Genomic DNA, 24,782 nt, shown 5'->3' with positions numbered 1-24,782 from the left:
AAATGATTAATTTTGACTATTGATATTTTAGTGTGTAAATTACATTTTTAATTTTCCTATATATAAATTATAATTGGAATGAGGCATGCCACGAATTGAAGCTAAGGCTGGTGAAAATCTAGGTACCAATTAGAGTTCTCAATCTGGAAGTACCACTGGAATCGTTAGTGTTTTTGAAAAAAAATTGCCAGGAATGCTCTTGGGAGTAGAAATAACTTAGGATGCTGAGAGCATGAGATTTCTGTAGAAGGAGATGCGAAAAAAATACGATGCAAACACTATCATAAGATTTTTTAGGTGGAGTTTATACATTCAAACACCACTTTGCGGGACCTTGTTCCTTGTAGAGCTAACTTTTGTGTTTTGTGGTCAGCACTTAACCATAAAAAAAAAAGTGAGTGATCTCCCAGATATAATCTCACACCACTAAAAATACTATTGATAGCCAATTGATAGTTACAAAACACAAAAGTTGTTAGTTCCTAACACTCCTCTTAAACTAAATTTTGGAGTTGAATTAAATTTACTCAGTTTTAAAAATTTTGATTAGTTTTTTTACTCTCTTCCTTGCTGAAATTTCCTGACTAAAACATCGACCGCGTAAGGTCTCAATCAAGCATAGCATTCATAGTGTTCTTCACCATCCTTCCCTATACGCCAGTTTAATTTTCTAGACGTTGATATTACGGTTCCTAGCTTCCAAGCAAGAACCAAACGAACCAGACAGAGCTTTCAGTTTCAATAATCTTACTTGACTAAAAATAGTGTGTTTAATGCCTCTTGAATCTTCATATGTGTCTTCTTCTTACCCAAAACAAAGTACTAAGAATATTCTTTCTCTGAATTACACACTACTACAGTACTACTACTCCTCCATCAAATCAAACATGAACTGCGTTCCCACCATGCTTTATCTTGCATTTTAATATTTTACTACTAATCCACGTCCCATGAAGCTTATGAGCCAGTCGTTGCACATACACATTTTCAAAGTGTTTGTATATATTTTTTATTTATATTTTCTTTTTTTTTAAGTGATTTTAATATAACCAATAAGAGTGTATCTAAAAGCAAAACATGTACCAACATTAATCTTTCAAAAGTTGAACAAGTCAAATAACGGAACTAGGGGGTCACTAGGGTCACAATCACATACATTTTACTCCTTGCCCAGTACTTTCTAGCTTTCTTTCTTCCTAGTAATATAACTACCGGCAATCGGAACAATGGCCTCACCTCATGAATTCTTCATAATTTCACTGATTCCTTTTGTTCCTAACCACATCTGCAATTAAACACTCGACCCTCCTTTTTCAACCATGAACTTGAAGAGATATAGCATAACCTCTACTATATCCACTATCATTTACCTTTCTTTCTTGTTCCTCTCGGACTTATTAGCAATATCCATTGAAGCTTATGTTCCAGTTGATAGCTTCACCGTCGACTGTGGCTCAGCTGGCAAATCCTCCGATGGAGAAAGGTCATGGAACGGAGACATAGACTCAAATCTCTTAACTCTTCAAGACACAAAAACCATCATTGCTCAACCAACCACACAATTTCCTCTTTACCAAGTTCCCTATAACAGTGCTCGCTTGTCTAACTCTGAATTCAGTTACTCCTTCCCGGTCACAGTTGGCCGGAAATTTGTTCGTCTCTTCTTCTACCCTGCTTCTTACGCTGCCTTTGACCGTAATAAAGCCTTCTTCACGGTCAAATCCGAGGGCTTCACACTCCTTAAGGATTTCAACGCTTCGCTTAACGCCGATGCTGCAAACAGCGACACCATCTTTAAAGAATACATCATCAACGTGGATGATGGGCAGAGGATCAACCTAACCTTCACTCCAAACACATCCCATCCAAATTCTTATGCGTTTGTGAATGGAATTGAGGTGGTTTCCATGCCCAGTGATCTCTACTTCTCTGAACCCAGCGGACAACAAATTATATTTGTGGGTCATCCAGGCGTCCTATACGAAATGCTAAACAGTAGTGCCCTGCAGACATATTACAGGATCAAAGTTGGCGGCGGTGGAATCACACCTAAAGGTGATACTGGCATGCTCCGGAGGTGGGAAGGAAATGATGACAATTATTTAAGAGCGCCAAGTGCTCAGTATATGCAATCCGGTGATATGACCGGAAGGATGAACATCACTGTGAGTCCTGATTATGAAGCACCCACTGAACTCTACAGAACATCACGTGATATGGGCATGAAGGGAACTCTCAACCAAATGATAAATTTGACCTGGGAGTTTCCTGTTGATTCTGGCTTCACCTACATGCTCAGGCTTCACTTTTGCGAGCTAGACCCAAACATTATCAAAACCAATGACAGAATGTTCAACATCTACATAGCAGGCCAGTTAGCTGAGGACCATGCCACTGTTCTAAAATGGAGCAAGAAAAAGGGAATTGCTGTACAGAGAGACTACGCAGTTATGATCCAAGGCCAAGGGATTACTGAGGACAAGTTTAACCTTTCACTCCAAATGCATCCTTCATCAGACACATGGTACAGCGACCCTTTCTTGAACGGCCTGGAAATCTTCAAAATTAGTGACCCTGCGTCTAATAACCTGGCAGGACCCAACCCTGACCCTATTCCTCATCCATTTGCCCCACCACACCTCTCTGTCTCTCTTCAAATCTCAATCAAGAGGATCATAATAATCATAATAATCTCTGTTGTCCCTGCTGGATTCATTTTTCATTTCATTCTAGTGTTCTTCATCCGTAGAAAACAGAAGACAATTTTATTAGGATAAATATCAAATTCTATTCCTAATATAGAAATATAAAATTTAATTCCTTCCATTTTTATTTTATCACTATAAAAGACCATGTATGCTAGAAGAAAATACCATTCGTTTACTAATTACTCTTTCATTTGATAACTTTTACAACAATTTTTTTTTCTTCCTATGAGGCGTCGTTGCAAGAAGGCAACTATCGTGGACACAAACTACCACACTCTCCAACTTTCGTGCTCATCATTCGGAGCTATATAAGATATGTTATCTATGAAGTATTTATAGACCATGGTGTTATCATGTATGCATAAATAAAAAATGTTTCGTATTTAAATTTAAGTCATTTACCTGTTTGTGGTATATTGTAGTGTGAAATTACTTTCAATATGTGTTGTGTAATGATATTATGTTCTAATTTAAGCTTTTACTTTAGAACTGTATTATGATTTTATCTCATCATTTGTTCTTAGATATCAAGTTGACGTATTTTTATTTATTTATTATTATTGAAACGGATATGATATGAAATGTACCAAAAAAAAACTCTCACCTTCAATTTATTTTATTGTAGTCTTCTATTTTCTTCTTAGTCATTTTATTTTCTTTTTAAATGTTATATAATTTATTATAATTTATACCAATCTCCTTAGTATACTAAAATTGGGTTTTCTCCCAACTTATGATGGTGATTTTTTGACTTGAAGGATAATACAATCAACTATTTTTGAAGATTTTAAAGCTGTGAGTATATATTATTCTTATATTAATATACGCATGCATGTTACCTCATTTTTTTCATAAATGGAAAATAACATTTACCCGTTAAATTTATTAGTTGCTCAACTGATTCATCTTATTTATTGTGATTAAAATTGATATGTAATCATAAAGATTTTTTTTTCCTCCATTAATTTTAGTAAAGAAATCCATGACGTAAAATAAAATAAAATAAAGTCAGTATCTACTTTTTTCTCAATATTTTTTATATTTACGGTAAATATTAAATGTAAAAAAGAAAAAATAATATTAATTATTATCACTTTTATTTATTTACATTCATAATTAAATTTAATATAATTATAGTAAGTCTCTATAATTATAACAATTTATATCTGTTACATATATAGCAATTATGTTATATATAATTAGGGCAAAAAACGCAAATGAGCCAAGGATAGCTCAATTTTACGCAAATCCGCCAAATGAAACTTTGCTACGACAATCCACCAGATCAGATATTTATATAATTCGAATCAATAGGATTCGAATTAGCCTCACACATAATTCGAATTGAAACAATTCGAATTAATGTTTGTCAATCTAAGCACGTAGTTCGAATTAACTTGTCACGAATTATGCATGCAGACTCACACGTAATTCGAATTGAGTTGTCTCGAATTATGCATGAAAAATCACAAGTAATTCGAATCAATATGATTCGAACTACCAAAGCATAAATCGTAGTATCTTAATTCGAATTAGTATGTTTCGGGTTAGAAGTTCATATTTCGAAACATATAGATTCGAATTTCTCATACTGGGTAATTCGAATTTAATTGATTCGAATTATATATATATATGGTGCGAATGAAGTTGATTCGAATTAGTTTGGAGCCGTTTTCTATATATATGTTGTGAAATCAGGTTGCTGTGAACAAAGAGGTGAGATGGCTAGTGAGGATAGTTTTCTAGTGCTAGTACACCACAGAGGATCGATTAAGAGAAAAACTCAGTCTGGGGTGAAGTTCACGGATAAGGATCTTCTATGTATTATCGTGAGCCCCGCGACCAGTTACGATGGTCTCGTGAGCTCCGTGCTTGGCAAACTTGGTCTGGAAGGAGTGAAGAGAGTTAAGAAGTTTTTCTATCGCATTCCAATCACGGTGCTCCACGATACGGTGAAGTATGATTGTTTCACGATCGGGAGTGATGAGGACTTGCAGGTCATGTTTCTTTCTCGTAGGCAGTTTCCGGAGGTGAGGACACCGGAGCTGTTGGCTAAGTTCGTCGACGTGGTATCTAGCTCTGGTGGGTCGAACCGGAATGCCAACACTATAGCCACGGCGGTCAGTTCGAGCTCGAGACCTGCGGTTGCTTCTTCCTCCATTCCAGTGTATGAGGCAGCGGTCCAGCCTGCCGCCTCCCCATCGTTTGCTGTTGATCTCGCCGGCAATGTTGGAGACGAGGTTGGATATGAGGAACATCATCCGACTGAAGTACAGTGTCCTCCACCGGCTGGTGTTGGCGAGGGATTGTGTGATGATCCAGATGATGATGAAGTCGAGCCGGATATTATCGCTGATGAAAGCGGCGATGATGTTGGAGCGAGTGATCCGATAAGGCCTACTGGTGGTTCTAGTTCTGGCACAAATCAGTACCCACCCCATTTTTCATCTTTGGATCTGGATGCCATGAGGCAGGACGAACACCTTGGGCAGCTAGTTGGATTTGGCGCTAGAGATACCGAAGGGTCTGCCGGTATGACAGAGTTCCAGGTTGGTCAACAATTCCAGGATAAAGATGAGGCGCTGTTGAGTGTCAAGACGTACAGCATCCGCCGAGGGGTACAGTACAAGGTAGTTGAGTCTGACTATCGCCGGTACGTGGGAAAGTGTTCTGAGTTTGGAAATGGGTGCACATGGTTGATTAGGCTGAGCCTCCGACAACGCAAGGGCATCTGGGAAGTCAAGCGGTACAACGGGCCGCATACCTGTCTCGCCACCTCCATCTCCAGCGACCATAGGAGCTTGGACTACCACGTGATAGCGACATTCATCATGCCAATGGTTAGGACTGACGCATCCGTCAACATCAAGGTGCTTCTAAATGCAACGGCAGCACACTTTGGTTTCAGGCCTACATACCGGAGGGTGTGGATGGCGAAGCAGAAGGCGGTCGCAATCATCTACGGGGACTGGGATGAGTCGTACAACGAGCTCCCTCGGTGGGTCTTAGGAGTTCAGTTGACTATGCCTGGCACTGTAGCAGTCCTCAGGACCTGCCCTGTTCGAGTTGGTGGACAGGTGGACGAGTCTCAGGCTTATTTTCATAGGATGTTCTGGACTTTTCCCCCTTGCATCGAAGCATTTCGTCATTGCAAGCCGTTGGTGAGTATTGATGGCACCCATCTATATGGCAAGTATGGGGGAACATTGCTTGTGGCGATTGCACAGGACGGGAATTCCAACATACTCCCTGTGGCATTCGCACTAGTTGAGGGTGAGAATGCTGAGTCATGGTCCTTCTTTCTCTCCCACCTCCGTCAGCACGTGACACCTCAGCCAGGTCTGTTAGTTATTTCAGATAGGCATAACGGCATCAAGGCAGCACTTGAGTCACCTGATGGGGGATGGCTACCTCCGTCTGTATACCGGGCATTCTGCATTCGACACGTTGCTGCGAATTTCGCCCTCACCTTCAAGAGCAAAGATGCCCGGAGGCTTCTTGTGAACGCCGCATATGCGAAGACCGAGGTGGAGTTTGACTACTGGTTTGACATCCTGCGCTCTGAGAATCCGGCAATGTGTGACTGGGCGAACCGAATTGAGTACTCGTTGTGGACACAGTACTATGATGAGGGTCGAAGATTCGGGCACATGACGACCAATATATCAGAGTGTGTCAATTCAATCCTTAAGGGGGTAAGGAACCTCCCCGTGTGCTCGCTAGTGAAAGCCACACATCGGGAGGTAAAACACCAAGTAACTCATGGAACCACTGCCAGGCAGGCCTCCCACCCTCAATGTAAAGGTGGAAGTCCGTCAGGAAACCACTAACGTAATGTCCGTCAACTGGCAACCCCAGCTGGTATGCGACGTCCTGAAGCGTGATGGTGCACTCTCCGAACGGCATGTGGAAGGTGTGCGTCTCAGGCCGCCACCTCTCGACGACTGCACTGACTAGGGGCTCGTCTAGTCGAAACCATCTGTCGTTCAGTCTAGCAAGATGGTACAAGCCGGCCATCTGCAAGTACGGAACGTACCTCTCATCAAGACGCATCCCCTGCTGCCGCCTAACGCTGGATATGCAACGCCGAGGCTGGGCAATAGATAAAACGCATAACTAGAACATATCCAAAAACCAATAACATATACAGTTTACTTCATAAAGAACCGAAACAAAAATCGTAAAACTCAACGCATAGTAAATGAATTATCAACATTGTCTTCAGAAACAGCTAACACAAACCACGTGAAAAAACCATTAACAAATACAACAATCACTAACAAGTAAAATCGTTAACAAAAACAGCTACCACATACCCCTAACAGAAACCAATAACAAAACCCACTAACACAAAAACCATTTAAAAAAACCACCTCCCTACACCACTATCATAAACCGCTAACACTGACGTAAACCGCTATAAAAAACCATTAAAAAAACCACTTGCCCACACCACTATCCAGTAAACCGCTAACACTAACATAAACCGCTATAAAAAACCATTAACAAAAACCACTTGCCTAAACCACTATCCTAAATCCCTATCCTAAACCGCTATCTCAAACCACTTTCCTAAACCATTATCCTAAACCACTAACAATAACATAAACCATTATCAAAAACCGATAACAAATACCACTATCACTAAACCACTATCATAAGACACGGAGAAATGGCAATATCATAAACCGCTTTCATCAACCACTACCTTGAACCACTAACAGAAAACACTATCAACAGCGCAACATCATAAACCACTAACCTCGTCGTTGATCACCCCGGCGATATGAGCAACTCCATCCAAACGATGAAGCCTCCCAGGATCGTCCCCCATCGCCTGAATATGCCGCTCCGGTCTTACTCGGCCCAAATGTTGGTCGTTTTCTCTGGGATTTGGTGGGGTATGGGAATGAGAGAGTGATTCGAATGAACTTGGTTCGAACTCCTTATATAGCCGAAACCATTGTAATTCGAATCAACTCCATTCGAATTACTCAAAACCACCAACTACACCTAATTCGAATCAATTTTATTCGAAAATCCCTCGAGTGCAACTCTCCCACTAATTCCAATTTATATAATTCGAACTACACTATCCTAATTCGAAGCTTATCGTTTCGAATTACTTAGAAATATTGCGTGCATAATTCGAGTCTTATTGTTTCGAATTACGTTGATAAAGTTCTTGCAAGTAATTCGAATGGAATCAATTCGAATTACGTGGAAAAATGATTCGAATCCAATTGATTCGAATTACATAAACATGAGTTCTGGTGGATTGAGGTATCAAAGTTTGAATTAGCTGATTTGGGTTAAAATGAGCTGCCCTTGGCTCATTTGGGTTTTTTGCCCATATAATTATATATCTCCTCTTTTATATATACTTAGCAAGTATTTCTATTTATATAATCTACTTAATATATTAAAATTAGGTTTTTTCTCAACTAATGAGAGTGAGGTGTGAATTCCTCATGAATTCATTTTTTCTCAAAAATAAATACATTTAATGAATAATGCATAATTATACTAATTTAGAAAAATATCTTTATTATAATTATATAAAATCTATATTTAATACATTATTAAACTACTTATCAATTATCAATCGGAAATATTTTTAATCATTTTAATAATAATAATAATATACTTCTACTTAATATACTAAAATTGTATTTTTCCCTAACTAATTAAAGTGAGGTGTCAATTTTTCATAAATTATATTTTTTATATTACAGTTAACATTTAATGAATAATGTATGATTATACTAATTTAGGAAAATATATTTATTATAATTATATAAAATTAATATTTAATGCATTATCAACTAATGAAAGCGAGGTGTCAATTTTTCATGAATTTATTTTCTCTCCAAAATGAAAGTATTATTCTCTCTTTTAAATTTATTTTAGAAAAATTAAAATTTCATGCTAAATATAGGTGGTAAGTTAAAAAAAATAAGCAAGTTAATGGAATGAAATCATATTTCTATAACATATATAAGAATAAGAATGTATATTTTTATTATATAAAAATTAAATTTCTGCACTTCATGATGGACGTGGCATACTTCTTAGCATGTTTCTTAATTTATTTTTTATAACTCATTGAATATAATTTATTATAGTAAATTAATTATATCAACTAATTGATTTGATTAGGTATTTAAATATCACACGATTTATTATATTTATATCAATCAAATAATTGTAATTTATTATATCAATTATTTTAATTCATTAATTTATAAGGTACATAATAACATAGATGATTTGTTACTTATACTAATTAAATACAATAAATACATATTAATTTAGTTAAAAAAATTATTGTCTCCTATGTTTTCCTATTTATTTTTTTTAATTCATTAAATCCAATCAATTATAATAAATTAATTATATCAACTAATTAATTCAATTAATTATTTTATAATTTATTTTTTGAATTCAATAACTCAAATAAAATTAATTATACTAATTATTTGTATTGACTAATTGATTTGATTAATTCTTAAAAATATTTTTATTTAATTTATTTTATTTATTTAAATATAACTAATTAGTTATTTAATTTTATTAGGATAAATATCAAATTCTATTTCTAATATAAAAATACAAAATTTTATTTCTTCTATTTTTATTTTACCACTATAAAAGATCAATTACTCTTTCATTGGGTAGCTTTTACAACAATTCTTTTTCTTCCTATGAGGTATCGTCACAAGGCAACTATCATGGACACAAATAAGCACACACTCTTCAACTCCTGTGCTCATCATTCAGAGCAATATATGATATGTTATCCATTAAGCATTTATAGACCATTGTGTTATCTTGTATGCATAAATAAAAAAAAAACCATAATTAAGCTTAAGTCATTTACCAATTTGTGTGGTATATTATAATGTGAAATTACTTTCAATTTGTGTTTGCAATGATATTATGGTTTAATTTAAACTTTTATTTTAGAATTGTGTTATGATTTTATCTCATCATTTTCTCTTAGATATCAAGTTGATGTATTTTTATTTATTATTATTGAAGCGGATGTGATATAAAATTTGTAAAAAAAAAAAAACTCACATTCAATTTATTTTATTGTAGTCTTCTATTCTTTTCAATCAATAATTTTATACTCTTTACTTTTTTTTTCAGTTTTATTTTGAATTTTAATTTAGTACTCAAAGGTAGTGAAATTCCATTGATACTGAAATAAAATTACAAAAGGGTCCATAGGGTAGAATAAGTAAAATAATATGATATCCACATTGCAACATCCAAATAAAATAACTTAGGATCTAAAATATTTATCTTTCTCTTTCTCGCCGTCTATTATATTATCTATTCTATCTATTCTATTATATAAAAATCAAATTTTTACCTTTAATGATAGAATCAACGTAGTATGCTTCTGCTTTATTTTGTTTAACTCATTAAAGACAATTCATTATGATGAATTAATTATATCAACTAATTGATGTGAATAGATATTTAAGTATCACACAATTTAAAATTATGTATATTAATTATTTGATTTAATTTTTATGATATATAAATTTAAGGAATAAATTAAAATAAGATAATTTATTACTTATTTAAATTGAATACAACAAATATAAATTAATTTAGTTAAAAATTTACTATTTTCTAATCTTTTATACCAATGAATAATGCATAATTATAATAATTTAGAAAAATAAAATAAAGTCCAGTAATTTATCTTTCGATTGCACACGTGTGTAGAATAATTTTTAAGAAGGAGTCATGTATAGTAAATGCGCTCGATGATTGTAAAACTGTATACTAACATTGATATAATATTATTTCAGGTATATATTTTGTAGGCATCAAAGAAAAGTGTTGAGTTATTTTTTAGTAGATTTAAATTATTTATTGTTTATTAGAGAATTTTGTGCATTAGAATTTTCTAATAATTTATTATTTATTTTGATATAATTTTGATATGTCCTTACTTGACAGTAAAACAACATATAAAAATTTGTTGGTGGGTCTAAGTATTATTAAGTTATTTATGGTCACATTGAGTATATATGTTTGATTTATTAAAGAAAGTAGATTACTAAAACCAATTAATAACTATTTTAGAGTTAATATATTTAATACTAGATTAAGAAAAAACAAATAATACATAACATAATAAAGTTAATCGAAATCGTCCTCGAAAGATACACGATTGGTCACGTTAGTCCTTCCGTCAATTGGATGATGACGTGGGGACTAATGCCACGTGTCATAAGATGATTGGTTGACGTGTCAGCTCAGTGACACCTGGCATGCCACGTGTCAGATCAGTGACACGTGACATGCCACGTGGCACTTGACATGTAAAAAAGTTATTTATAATCAAAATAGTCCTTGAAAGTTCAGATGTAAGTCATTTTCATCCCTGAAATTTTAAATGTTTTAGAAAAATAGTCCTTTGTAAGAAAAATATTTTAGAATAGAAAAGAATAAGATAGATTTTGACAAGAATTAAAAGAGAGAGATAATTTTATTGAAAAAATTTTTAAGAAGAAAATATACAATTATTAATTTTTTTATTGTCAATTACATTTCTATTAAAATTAGTAGTATCAAAAAATATTTTAAATTTAATATTATCAAGAAAAAATAAAAAAAATTATATAAGGACTAATTTGATTAATTTTTAAAATTTCAGAGATGAAAATGACTTACGTCTGAACTTTCAATGACTATTTTGATTATAAATAACTTTTTTACATGTCAAAGTGCCACGTGGCATGCCAGGTGTCACTGAGCTGACACGTCAACCAATCATCTTGTGACACGTGGCATTAGTCCCCACGTCATCATCCAACTGACGGAAGGACTAACGTGACCAATCGTGTATCTTTCGGGGACGATTTCGATTAACTTTATCTTTCGAGGACCAAAATAGAGATTGGAGTATCTTTCAGAGACGATTTTGGCTATTTATTCAGATTTTTATCCTAAAATAATATACAATAATATTGTCTAAAATCTAATGGTATGTAGTTGTTAATGGTAAGAACATTTTATATAAATAGTTAAAATAAGAAACAGTTATTTTTTTATTAATATTAGTTAATTTTTTTAAGATATAAATAATTAATTACTATGCTTATAAAAAAATTCTTAATACTTTTTCATGTTTCAAAAAAATTGTTTGGTGTTTGGAGCTTGCATTGAAACTACAAGAGATTGGTGAGACACATCAAGAACGTCTTGTTATTGCAACTGAAATGCTTGAAATTAGCCATGTGTAATGAGAAAATATTCAGTTTGGTCTTTTAAGTTATATTTGAGTCTTAATTTAGTCTTGAAGTTTTAATTGTCTCTATTTAGTCCCTAAATTTATCAAATTTTAATTATATTAGTCTCTACGGTAGTTTCCATCACAAAGTCATTACCGAAGAAATGACGTGTATAACAAAATGTCACGCTGGACGTCTAACAGATATATTACGTAGCATTTGAAATTTTTGCATCAGTTTAGTCCCTAACAACGATTTAAATTCCTAATCCCCAATTCTATTTGAAGCTCCTAAGCTTTTTCTTTAATTCTTACTCCTCTTTTGGGAGACATTTTTATGAAGTTCATGCTGGGTAGCGACAATAAATTCGTGAGGAGTTTCAACAACCAACGCTCTAATGGAGGTTGGAGAACCACTCGAAGCAGAGAAGAACGATTTTCAGAGTGGTGTGGGTGTGGGTGTAGACCGTTTTGAGATGGTCAAAAACAGATGCAAATCCAGAGAGATCTTTATTTGGATGTCCAAACTACAATGTAAGTTTAAGATTATTCTTAACTTTTTCTAAAATTTGTAGTATCTGATTCTTTCTCCATCTCTATTGAATCTGATTGCAGAGTATTGACAAAAGATGATGTGGGTTGTTTGTTTGGACTAATGAATTTCATAAAGAAGGAAAAGTAAGAAGCAGAGTGGTATCAAAAAATGAAAATGATGAAGATTGGAGGATGAACTTTGCTTGAAAGATTGAAAACTTGAAATCTGATGTTAGGGCTTTGAAATTGGGAGTAACTTTGTTGGTTGTAATAAATTTGCTTGTAGTTGCTATGTTATTATGAAAATGGTGAAGATTGGCTTGATATTTTTTTGTAAAAGCTAAATTTGATGGTTTAGATTCAAATTGCAGGAATATTTTAAAAAAAAGTTATATTATTGTATCTATTTTTGTATTAAGTCTCAATGAATGAAAATTACACCTGTGTTAATATGAATCAAATAACACAAAATAAAATATAACAATTTCACACAAGAAATATCATCCCGTTCTTTTATAATTCATTAACAAAACATTCACATTGATAATGAATTTAAATACAACTAAAAGGTTTTGTGTAATGCAACACACAAACAAAATAAGTAAGTTATCCAAAAAAACCATTCCAAGTATGCAAACTTAGAAAAACAAGATAACTAATACAAAATATAATGCCTTATTATATATAAGACTTCCAAACACAGAATGATCAACAATTCAATTCTTTTTTCTTGGAGGTTTGAATTCGGGAGTACGGACAAATTTCATGAAACTAGCTAGTCGCATGGCTGTCTCTAGAGATGCACCTTGTATTGGATCAACTAGTACATTGGTTGTTGGTGGAGTACTAGATGATCGGGACACCATTCTTTTGGTTACAAGTTTTGGGGCCTTGCATTATGTTACATTACACTAATCTCCATCTATAAAAAGTGTGAAGTTAGTGAAATTTGAACAAAAAATAAATTGGCATAGTGGTTAAATTTAAGAACTAATTTAAAATATACCATTATTTGTAGAGAGTCTTCATTCTGAGACATAATTGGTTGGCTCATGCTAAGCTCAATCTCAGTATGACCTTCATGCTAAATTTTTTGGTGTTGAATTATAGGTAGATTGTTATTAGGTGCATCAACTTGAGATGGTACATCAGCAGGTGGAATAGCATGGGCAGAGTTCACAACTGGCGCAGCAATGGTAAGAACAGCAGGGTTGGAATTACCACCATTAGTAGTAGCAGCCAGCTGCCACTTCTTCAGCCTTCTTTTTTGGGCAATTTCTGTTGGTGTGAGCTTTTTTTCCACAATAGTGACAAAAACCTTCTTTATAAATCCTCATCTTGGTCTTTTGCTTCTTGCTTCCATCAGGGCTCTCATCAGCATCCTTTCTATGTTTTTTTTGGGTGCTCCTGGCATCTTTTGGAATTTTGGTTCTTATGGTCTGTTATTGGAGACTTCTTCCACAATGCTTGGCCAAGAATAGGAATGCATATTGTCATTATATGCATTCATTGTCAACCACTTGTAGCATAATTCATCAAGACGTTTTTCAACCCTAGCCAATGCAGCACAAGCATGGACACAAGGCATCCCTACACATAGAATTACAATAGATACAACCAGCAATATATCAATATATTTGTATCAAAAAACCAAAACATGGTATCATATAAGATGAATCTTGATCATGTAACAAAAAAAAATTCATTAACTACTACTTAGTTGCCAAAAACCACATGAATATAGCCTCTCTCCTAAATCAACTACCATATTGGTTAGGTGGCCAATAACTTCAAACTTTTCATACTTTTCGTCTCCAGACCATACAAGGTTCCAACTCTTTGATTCTTTCCTTATCTTCTCCAACTTACTACGCTATATTAGGGGTAAAATTTCAATGTGGCTCCTAAGTTTCACCTTAGTCCTAGCAATTGTCCTCATAGCATACATTCTAACCTCTTCCAATAGTGTGATGATGGGTTTGGCTCTGGCCTCCTTAATTCGTGAGTTGAAAACCTCACATGCATTTTTATGAATATTGTCCATGTTGGGTACATTACTAAAGAAAGTTCTACTCCATGCATCCTTTGGCCACTTGTTCAAGTAAGATCATGCCTCTTCATTGAGCCTCTTAATTCTTCTCATTCCCTCAATCCGCCCTTCTTGTGTTGTTGACCTTACACATTCCCACAATAGTCTTCTAAACTCATTGTCCTTCCATTGCTTGTTAAAGTTTTTCTACATATACACAAAATCTATGATGGGCATTCGGAATGACTTTCCAAAGTGTTGGAATCAGCCCCTATACAAAGTTAAACAAAAAATCACAGAATGTAATTATTCTCGAGCCTCAAGAAGATCCCTGAACTAGTTTTAATGAACTCAAACTGGTCCCTGAACTAATTTTAATGAACTCAAAATTAGTCAGTGTCCTTAAACTAGTTGTCAAGGGCATGTTGGGAACTAACCACCTACATTGCTCGACTTTATCATAGCCAAGGTGTTTGTAGTAGTCTCTGACTGAAAAAATATCTAATGTATTTTTTTTTTGAACTAAAGGAGCTCAACACATGGACAGAAACCAAAAGAAACTAGAAACTAAAACGTACCCACCCAACAACTTTGCAACCTAAAACAATCCCCTTGTCATTTTCGGCACTGCCATCAACAACAAAAGGGATCCTCCCTCCTCCACTCTTGATAACTAATGCTAGACAAGTTGACAACTTCTTCTACCTCTTTGCCTTTATTCTGAAATATCCTCCTATTTCTTTCAATCCAGATGTTCCAAACTATTGCAAAGAATGATATATACCATTTTTTGTGCTCCTCTTTTCTACAAGTCGCGCCTGTCCAGCTTTGAAAATGGTCCTTCAAAGTACCCGGGGCACACCAATTCCTGTCAAGAAGAGATAACCAAGCGCACCATACCTGCCAAGAAAACTCACATGCAAGGAATAAATGATGGACATTTTCTACATCCGTATGACATAGGGCGCACATATTATCCTCATTATTAACTATCCCAAGCCGACACAATCTCTCTTTTGTATTCACCCTCCCTACTAAAGCAAACCAAACAAGCAGCTCCACCCTTGGAGGAACTAATCCTTTCCAGATGGTCTTGGTGAAACTAAAACTGGTTACTTCCTCCAGGAGCGTTTCCTCCTGCAATACCTGCACAAATGAGTTAGTGAAAAAAATACCTTGTCTTTCAAACTTCTACACCACTCTATCCTCTCTGTCAACTGCTAACTTAACTATTCTCAGAGTTTTATGTAATTGATTCACAATTTTTAATTCCCACTGAAATAACTCACGCCTCCATTGGAAATTCCATATCCACTCTAACCCATCCCAGAACCCACAATCCCCTATGACAGATCCTTTTTGGTTTGAAACCGAGAAGAGTTTTGGAAACTTATCCTTTAGAGCACCATAATTATAGCCAGACATCCTCCCAGAATCTAGTTCTTCGATCATCACCAACTTCCATGGTCAACCCTGTTATCATATTATCTCTTACATGCTGCTCCTTTATCTGTAGCTGACAGATATTCTTCCATGGACCCCCTCTAGTCGGTAGTTTCTGAGTGGAGATGAGCTCGTCGGGGTTGAGTTTATTACACGAACATACCACTTTTTTCCACAACGGACAATCCTCCTTGGAAAACCTCCTTGGTCGCCAACTCCTAAACCCCCTAGCTTTTTTGGGGCCTGAACCAATTCCCATTTAACCAAAGCCATACCGTTCCTACCATCCTCCTTACTCCATAAGAATCTCCTCTGTAATGATATCAACTTCTCAGCAACCACCTTTGGCATCTTATATAAGCTTAAGTAATATACCGGTAAGCTATTTAGAACAGCTTTGATGAGCACCAATTTTCCCACTTTGTTGAGCACCTTAGACTTCCATAAGCTGAGCTTCTCCTCCACTTTGTCTATAATTAGCTTCCAAGTCTTGACCAACCTCGGATTATCTCCTAGAGGAATTCCAAGGTATCTGACCGGAAGAGTAGCTTCATTGCATCCTAACAAGTTGCACATACTTTGCACCCACTGTGGATCACAATTGATTGGGATGAAGCTAGATTTTTCAAAATTGATGCTTAGCCCCGACATAAACTCAAAGCAGCGTAGGAGCCTCTTATAATTCTTGATAGTCTCTTCCTCTGGCGGGCAAAATAACATAGTGTCGTCTGCAAACTGAAGGTGTGACAGTTTTATACTGTCTCTCCCAACCAACAATGGGGATATACGTCGGTTTCTAACAGTCTCACCTACCATTCTATGTAGGACATCAACGACAAGAACAAATAAGAATGGGGAAAGTGGACCACCTTGTCTCAAGCCTCTTTCCATCTTGAATGGTTTCGTTGGTGAACCATTTACCAAAACTGACATAAAAGCTGTGCCGACACACTCCATCACCCACTCCCGCCATTTACGCCCAAACCCCATCTTCTGTAAGACAAAGTCCACAAATCTCCACTTGACTCTATCATATGCCTTCTGAAAATCCAATTTGATTATTGCCGCTTCCTTTTTCCTTTCTTTAAGCCAATGCACAGTACACGCAATAAGTGTCCCATCATGTATTTTACGACCCTTGACAAACACACTCTGAGTCTCTCCAACCAGTCCTGGCATCACTGATCTCATCCTCCTAACTAATACCTTTGAAATCACCTTATATACACATCCAACCATACTGATCGGCCGAAGGTCTTTGATCTCCTTAGCCCCAATGAACTTGGGTGCCAGCGCCACCCATGTGATATTAGAGTCTTTAGGTAGTCTGGATGTCTGAAAAAAATCAGTCACAGCTGCCGTAAACTCAGCCCCAATCTCACCCCAACAGTTCTTGATGAAGTTCATGTTATATCCGTCACTTTCTGGTGCTTTAGACGATTCACAGTCCCACAATGCCTCTTTAATCTCTTCAACTGACGGCAAAACTTCTAAAGCCATTGAATCCTCTTCAGATATCATTTCTACCAATCCATCCCTGAAGCCCACCAAAGGAGATTTCTCCTGATGATACAACTGCTTATAAAACTCTCTGATAGCAATCTTTATTCTAGCCGAGTTTCTGACTAATCTTCCATTGATTACCTGACCATCAATTATGTTATTCCTCCTCCTTGAAGAAGCTATGTGGTGAAAGTATCTGGTGATTTTGTCCATGTCCTTCGCATGCTTAGATCGCGACATCTGTTTCCAATGTACTTCTTTCCTGACATACCATCTCTCACAGCAAGTCACCAGCGCCTTCCTTCTTGCTTCTAGTATTGCATCATATACCCCACTACTTACCAAGTCGTCTACCTTCTTCATCTCTTCCTCAAACCTCTTAATTTTCTTATCCATATCCCCAAAATTATCTTTGCGCCATCTTCCCAAAGGAGCTGTCAAGGCTTTCAATTTTTCTGTGAACTCTATCTCCCCCAACCCCCTCCATTCCTCCTTGACCATTCCTAGAAAACCTTCATGTGTAAACCATGAGTCTAGATTTCTAAACGGTCTTGGACCACCACTTATCTTTGTATCTTCCACTATCATCGGACAATGATCTGATAAACCCCTTGGGCCTCCCTTAAGGCGGGTATCGGGAAACTCCTTAATCCATTCCAAGCTAACCATCACTCTGTCAATCCGACTACATGAAGACCCTCTGAATCATGTATACTTTCGGTCATTGAGCGGCAAATCCACTAAGTGCATATCTTGTACCCAGTTCTTGAAATCCTCAGCCGATGCTGTTAAGTTATCAGCGCCTTTCCTTTCCTCCACCTGTACAATCTCATTAAAGTCCCACATGAATCAGCAAGGGACCTGGCATAACCCAACAATATAGCTCAGCTCCTCCCACACAACAAGTTTTTCATCTCTAGTATGAGCGCCGTAAACCAAGAAGAATGCGCAATTGAAGTTATTCTTTAATAAGACCCCTTCAACACACAACTATCTCTCTCCTTTGTAGCAATTGTTCATTTTAAACGTCAATTCGTCCTAGATTAACAACAATTCACCCGATGCACCACAGACGCAACATATTCCCACCCCACGCTATCGCTCCCCCAGAGCCGTGCTACATCAAATCTCGTCAATACATGCCTTTTAGTCTCAATCAATCCTAGCATATTCAGTCTATATTTCAACTTTAACTCCTTGACCATTCTCAGCTTTCCATCACCCCTCAAACCCCTAACATTCCATGAACTGAAAATTATTTTAATAGTTTATTACACACCTTTTTTCCATTCTTGGGTCTGCACCGTCTTGCTTTCGCCTTTTGCTTTGCTAATCTTCTTTTTTGAGCATTTTCTTCATTCTGAGCTTGGAGCATTGCCATAATATCGCCTTCTTCATCATATAACATAGCACCAGATTCCACCACTAGATCCCAGGTCCTTTTATTCTCCATCATTTGCTCCTCCACTTTTGAAATCTGATTGCCACTCGTATCTCTATCAACTTCATTACCTTTTGCTTCTATTAGAGTCTCCCCAGTTTCAGCCCCCTCTTGCGCCACACTCTCCCTGATTACCGTCAACCCGCTACGTTTATTAACAACATTAGCTTCATGATCCTCGTACTCGTTAGCCCAGGTTTTGTTTTCCATGTCACTGTCCGAGTTCCCAGCATCATTCCCTTCTTGGCTCATCTCTCTGCTATCCCCGTTCACGTCTACCACATCTTCATCATCTCTAGCTAACCCTGTTCCCAAGTCCTCCACTCCCGCAACGTCTTCACTGCTTATAGCCAGCCATGTCCTCACTACTTTAGTCTCAACAGAATCCCCTGCGACGCCGGTCCCTTCATCTCCATGCTTACCAGCCTCATCGGTGTGATTCACGCTCCCTGGACGTCGCGGACCCGCCTTACCACTGCTGCCAACAACCTCAATTACACCGTCCTTCACTCGACTATCTCCGTCGCAGCGTGTCCTTCTATTGGCCTTCATCGCCGGCCAACCTTCTCCATAGTCTCTCCCTCGAGCTGCTGCGCTAGGAAGGAGCGAGTCGCTCGCTTCAGATGCGGCGCTAGGGCCTGGGCAAACTTCCCCCCGCTTCCCACGATCCGCTCGACCCGGCTGTTGATGGATCAGTCCACCCATGCCTCCTGACCTAGCGTTGCTATGGCTTGGTGCGTTTGAAGGAATTGGGCCCTGTTGCAAAGGCAAGGCCTTAATAGCGTGGCAATTGACCGTGGGCCATTTTTTTTGAGCCCACCACGGTTTTTCTTTCCCTTATGGCTCCCCTGGCCAGCCCATATATCTGATTGCAAATCCCCTCTGATATAGTTCTGTCTGAATCTTCCCCATCACTCATAATATCTCTTCCCACAAAATCAGCTCTTTCTTTAATTCCATGATAATTTCGTTCAACTGTTCCCATTTTGATATGATTCTGTTTTGAATTGTCATAATTCCATTCATTCAAAATTTCTTGTGAAACTACCAATATGCCCTTACCTTTTTCATCCTCCCTCGTAACCCTCATCGGCAACTCCGCCGCCTGGTCTCGGTTATTCGGCAGGATTGTTCGCTGCTACTAATGTCGCCAGCTGCCAAATTTTTGAACTTACATCCTACACTATATGTCTCTCCTCCCACTTCTTTTACCAGTACATCAAAACCACTGAGGCATATTGTAATATGTATCCACTCATTGATCACGTCCATAGCGCATGTATCGATCTGCACTCGCCCCGACACTGAATGAATTGCAGGATTCTGTCATTTTATCGCACCCAACTACTTCCCCCCATTGTCCTCCTATTCTCTTGAACGTGTCTACTGACCAAACATGCAAGGGGACTCCAAATCATTCTAACCAAACTCTTTTTGTTTCACTTCGCTCCGCCTCCTCCCATCTCCATACACTGTGAAAGAATTGTAGGAGGCTATTCATTTTAAAGGTGTAAGTCTCTTCCGCGCTTAGCACACAATCAAAAGTCAGTAGAGCTTTGTATGCACCCAATTCTCGTACTTGAGTGACTTGCGGGAAGTTTTTGGCTATAGTGTCTTTCAGAGAATTAAAATCAATAGGCTTTGCCGTTCCTCCTACTAAGCTCCTTTGTAGCCAGTCCAAATTCTCTTTCGCCACAGTAACCTCCATCTTTTTTGTCCACCCATTTCCATGTGGATCTTGTTTTTTTTCCTCCATTCTGACCTCTATTGTATTCAGACGTGCGTCAATTCGAAGTTCTTCACATTGTGCCTGTTGAGTAATGTTGTTGTGATTAGTTTCTCCTCTACGAGGTCTATTCATGACGGTCGCACCCATCTTCCTTCTGTACTTCGCTTCACCCACAAAAACCACTTTTCCTCTCAACCTCATTCGATTCATTTCCATTATTGCCTTCAAGGCCCCCCTTCGTAGTGTATCGTATGAACGCAAAAATGTATATGTTATCACGTTTTTGTTTACGTGACAAATATATGTCATTTATGCGTCCCGTCCAATTGAACAACTGAAACAGCTCCCTCTTTGATATGTCTTTAGGAAGGTTATCCACAAAGATGAAAAAAGATTCATGCTCCAACTGTTGATACGCTTCTCGGTTCCAGATTCTCGGATCTTTGTCATATTTCCTAGCTCTACCCCCCCTGTGTTTTCCACCCACACACACTCTCTCTCACTCTCTCTCTCATCTCTTCATCTAATGTATTTGTATCTAATTCAAGTAATTCTGAAATTTGCTCCCTGCAATATGTCAAGCTTCCATCTTCATTTATGACAAATGATCCTCCATGGTGATATATAATTTTAATGAATTGATCTTCCTTCTACGCATAGAAAATTTAAAAAATGGTTAACAACAACAATAATAACTAGAACTAGTGTGCTTGATATAAATATAAGTTGTTATGAGACAACAACAAACTAAATTAATGCACAAAAACTAAATTTAGAACATCCACATATGAAATAGGAATAAAAAGAGGAACGATGTACAAGAATAAATACTAATATCTTCCCCACAAAGGTAAAAAACTAGGAGGGCAATTCTATGATGTGTTGTATTATCTCTTACAGGAAAAATATAATTATTCTAGGTTCTCAAAAAGAAAGCCACTTAGATAAAGATATCAAAAATGTCTTTTTATAAAGATGATTTTTAAAAATTAAAATTTAATACATATAATCAATTAAATTATATTATTTTTATTAAAATTAGATCGGATAAATCAGTTTAACAAAAAAATTAATAAATTAAATTTTGAACTGATATAAATTAATATTTTTTATAAAAAATTACTACAATATCCATATTATAAAAACACAACTAAAATATGAATATTTTAGTTATTTTATATAATAGGGATATTGTAGTCATTTTTTATAAAAAATAATATTAATTTAGACGGATTCAAAATTTAATTCACTATTTTTCGGTCAAATTAATTTATCTGACCTAATTTTGAGAAAAATAACATAATTTAAGTGATTATATGTGTTAACTTTTAATTATTAAAAAATATTTTTAAAAAAAGACGTATTTTCTGCGTCTTTATGAGAGTATCCCCTCTCGAAAAATAAGATCAAACCAAAAAGTAATGTTTCCAATAAATTCGGTAAAACATAAAAACACAATTCAAAATTAATTAACTAGCAAGTCCAGTCGTTATTGGCATAAAAAAACGAATTTTATAATTTCATACAAAGTAAGCAGCAACTCAAAACAAAATTTTCATTTAAATTTAGAATATGAACACTTGAACAGTGTCCCGTTCTTGGAAGTTCAATTTTTGAATTTAAGTTTCCATCATTTTTATCTAGTCAGCTTTACTCTGGTCTTGAATATAGGTTGTCATAAGAATCCAAATACGGATACACTGATGCTTTATTACATTACATGAGATTCAGAAAATAACGAGTCGTCTTGGGCATTATCAAACAATTTCTAATGGAAATGAGTGTCTTGAACTATTTATATCGAATGGAAAATAAACAAACAACATGCATATACAATCAATAATTAAATCTTCTAAATCAATCACTCCATGTTATAAGATGCAATAAGCAATTGACTTAATTAACATAGTTACATATAGAGATTAACATTTTGATGAAACTGTACTTTTTTTTTAAATAAAACAGAAAAAGAATCCAATATAACATATTATACATGACAATCTGATTTCATCCTTTTATTTCTTAATCCATTAATTATCAGACAAACACACCAATGTCGAAACTCTAACCCAAAAAAACTCCTCTAAAATACTCACAATCAAATTAATGGTACAGAAACAAAGAATGATCGAACATCTAACTAATAAACCAAGAAATTAAATGATAGTCATTGAAATCATAAACCCTAATAGAGAATAAACATAAAAATTAACATATACTAACATGTAAAGCAAAATGCAAGAATGCATAAAAAAAAGAAGGGAAACCGAAAGTGAAACAAAAAAACAAAGTATCATCATGGGTATAGAATTTTTTTTCATTAGTTTCCTTACCTCAAACTTACTCAACGTAGGTGAAGAAAAGACGATCGATGCAATATGAAGTGGTTGAAGAGAAGAGAATCGCGACTTCAACGAATCTAATAAGTCAAACTCGCAACAGTGCCATTGAAGAGATGATAAAGAAGGAGAATAGTCCTATTATGGGGAGAATATGGTGTAGTGGTTGTTTAACTAAGACGTTTGTCATCTCTTCCGCCTATATAACGTCGTTTTAGTGGAGTCCAGCATGGCATTCTATTGTACACGTCATCTCTCCGGTAATGACTCTGTGACAGAAACCATTGCAGGGACTAACATGATTAAAATTTAAAAAGTTTAAGCACTAAATAGAGGCAATTGAAACTTCAAGGACTAAATTGAAGCTCGAGTGTAACTTCAGGGACCAAACTGAATATTTTCTCAATGTGTAACTATGTAAGATGGAAATTATAGGGATAATGCCACATCTAAAATAAGGCAACGACTCAAAGTGCAGCCCTTATATGTAGTTCACTACAAGAAAAACGTTGAGTACCATTGGATTTACTGCCAGAAAAATGAAAAAAATAAATTTACCGTAAAAAAGAATCAAACGGTATAAAATTCGCCGGTAAATGTTTACCGTCAAAATTTTTTTGTCCGACAGTAATTATCGTTCGATTCTGCAATAGATTACCTATTCAAAAAACTATTTGGTTATCAGCGAATTTTTCTGAAAGTAATGTTGGCACCAAGATATTTTCTGAAAGTAATGTTGGCACCAAGATATGTTGTTTCTGGTACTATTACCGTTGGATTATTCCCTTGGTAAATCCGACGGTAATGTCAATTTTTTAAAAAAAAAATGAAATAAATGATCAATTTTAATTTTTTATTCAAATTTATTTTTTACACAATTAATGGTCAATTCATAAATAATGAAAACCTATTATTTAAAATAAATAATACAAAGTTCAAATAAATTAAAAATCAAGTACATCAAATAAATACAATAAAACAATAAAACGAAAATACTAATAACTACAGATCCAGGTAGTCGTCGTCATCGTCGGTCCCGTAGCCCTAAGTCGGCGGTGCAGAAGGTAGTGATGTCTATGTGCCACCAGCAACGATGTTACCACTAGCAGGGTTGATGTCAGCGATGTGCATCTTGGCCTGGTACACTTCCATCTTAGCCTCCATACGCTGAAGCCGCTCCAGTGATTCCCTCAACTCCAGCCTGAGCTCATCTGTAGACGTCATGCGGGTGAGGATCTCCTGAAACCTCTCCCAGTAATCGTTCAGCTCCTGAGCCGGCTGGTGAAGGCTGCGCTGGAGCTTCTGCACCTGTAGCCTCAAATCTACGTCGTCCTCGAGTTCACCGGCTCGACTAGTGGCAAAGCCTGACGATAGAATCAACGTAGAGGTGTGAAGGCTGCTGGCAAAGAACGACCCTGACCTGTATACGTAGTTTTTGTATGGCACTGAGATGGTCTCGCGCCAAAATACATCAGGATCGACGACTGAAGCTGCTGAGCAGTAAGAGGCGGCGTCATCATCATAGACGGAGGCACGTAGTTGGGGTTAGGGACCACGATGAACGGTTGGTCCGCTAAACACAACCTGTGACGTCACCGGGGTGGTCAGAGTAGAGGGAGAGGATCCAAAAGTCCCCGGGGTACCGGAAGAAACCCTTCCTCTACCCCAACCACGACTACGACTTACCAGCAGCCTGATCCAGCAGACTTCTACCTGTCGTCATGTCTAAAAATAGCATACTAATTGACAGAAATTCAGAACAACAAATCAATGCTATTCAACAGTAAGTTCAACATTAAGTCA

At 36.4% G+C, this 24,782-nt stretch overlaps 2 protein-coding genes across 2 annotated transcripts; both read left to right on the top strand.

Moving 5' to 3' along the window:
• On the top strand, positions 1,031-2,777 carry LOC107621362 (receptor-like protein kinase FERONIA). Its single transcript, XM_016323389.2, has one exon. It carries the CDS (start codon positions 1,320-1,322, stop codon positions 2,775-2,777), a length of 1,458 nt encoding a protein of 485 aa, XP_016178875.1. The 5' UTR covers positions 1,031-1,319.
• On the top strand, positions 4,430-6,665 carry LOC107621363. Its single transcript, XM_016323390.1, has 3 exons — positions 4,430-4,567; positions 4,706-6,451; positions 6,567-6,665. Exons 1-3 carry the CDS (start codon positions 4,430-4,432, stop codon positions 6,663-6,665), a joined length of 1,983 nt encoding a protein of 660 aa, XP_016178876.1.

Source organism: Arachis ipaensis, chromosome B10 (genome assembly GCF_000816755.2).
Source record: "Arachis ipaensis cultivar K30076 chromosome B10, Araip1.1, whole genome shotgun sequence".
NCBI classification, from domain to species: domain Eukaryota; kingdom Viridiplantae; phylum Streptophyta; class Magnoliopsida; order Fabales; family Fabaceae; genus Arachis; species Arachis ipaensis.
Note: the sequence above shows the minus strand (reverse complement) of the source record. Positions and strands in the feature narration are given on the sequence as shown.

Coding starts and splice junctions, on each gene's coding strand:
- LOC107621362 (XM_016323389.2), top strand. CDS start 1,320: ATGAACTTGAAGAGATATAGCATAACCTCTACTATATCCACTATCATT.
- LOC107621363 (XM_016323390.1), top strand. CDS start 4,430: ATGGCTAGTGAGGATAGTTTTCTAGTGCTAGTACACCACAGAGGATCG. Junction 4,568..4,705: donor CGACCAGTTACGATGGTCTC/GTGAGCTCCGTG, acceptor GAGGACTTGCAG/GTCATGTTTCTTTCTCGTAG. Junction 6,452..6,566: donor TGAAAGCCACACATCGGGAG/GTAAAACACCAA, acceptor TGGCAACCCCAG/CTGGTATGCGACGTCCTGAA.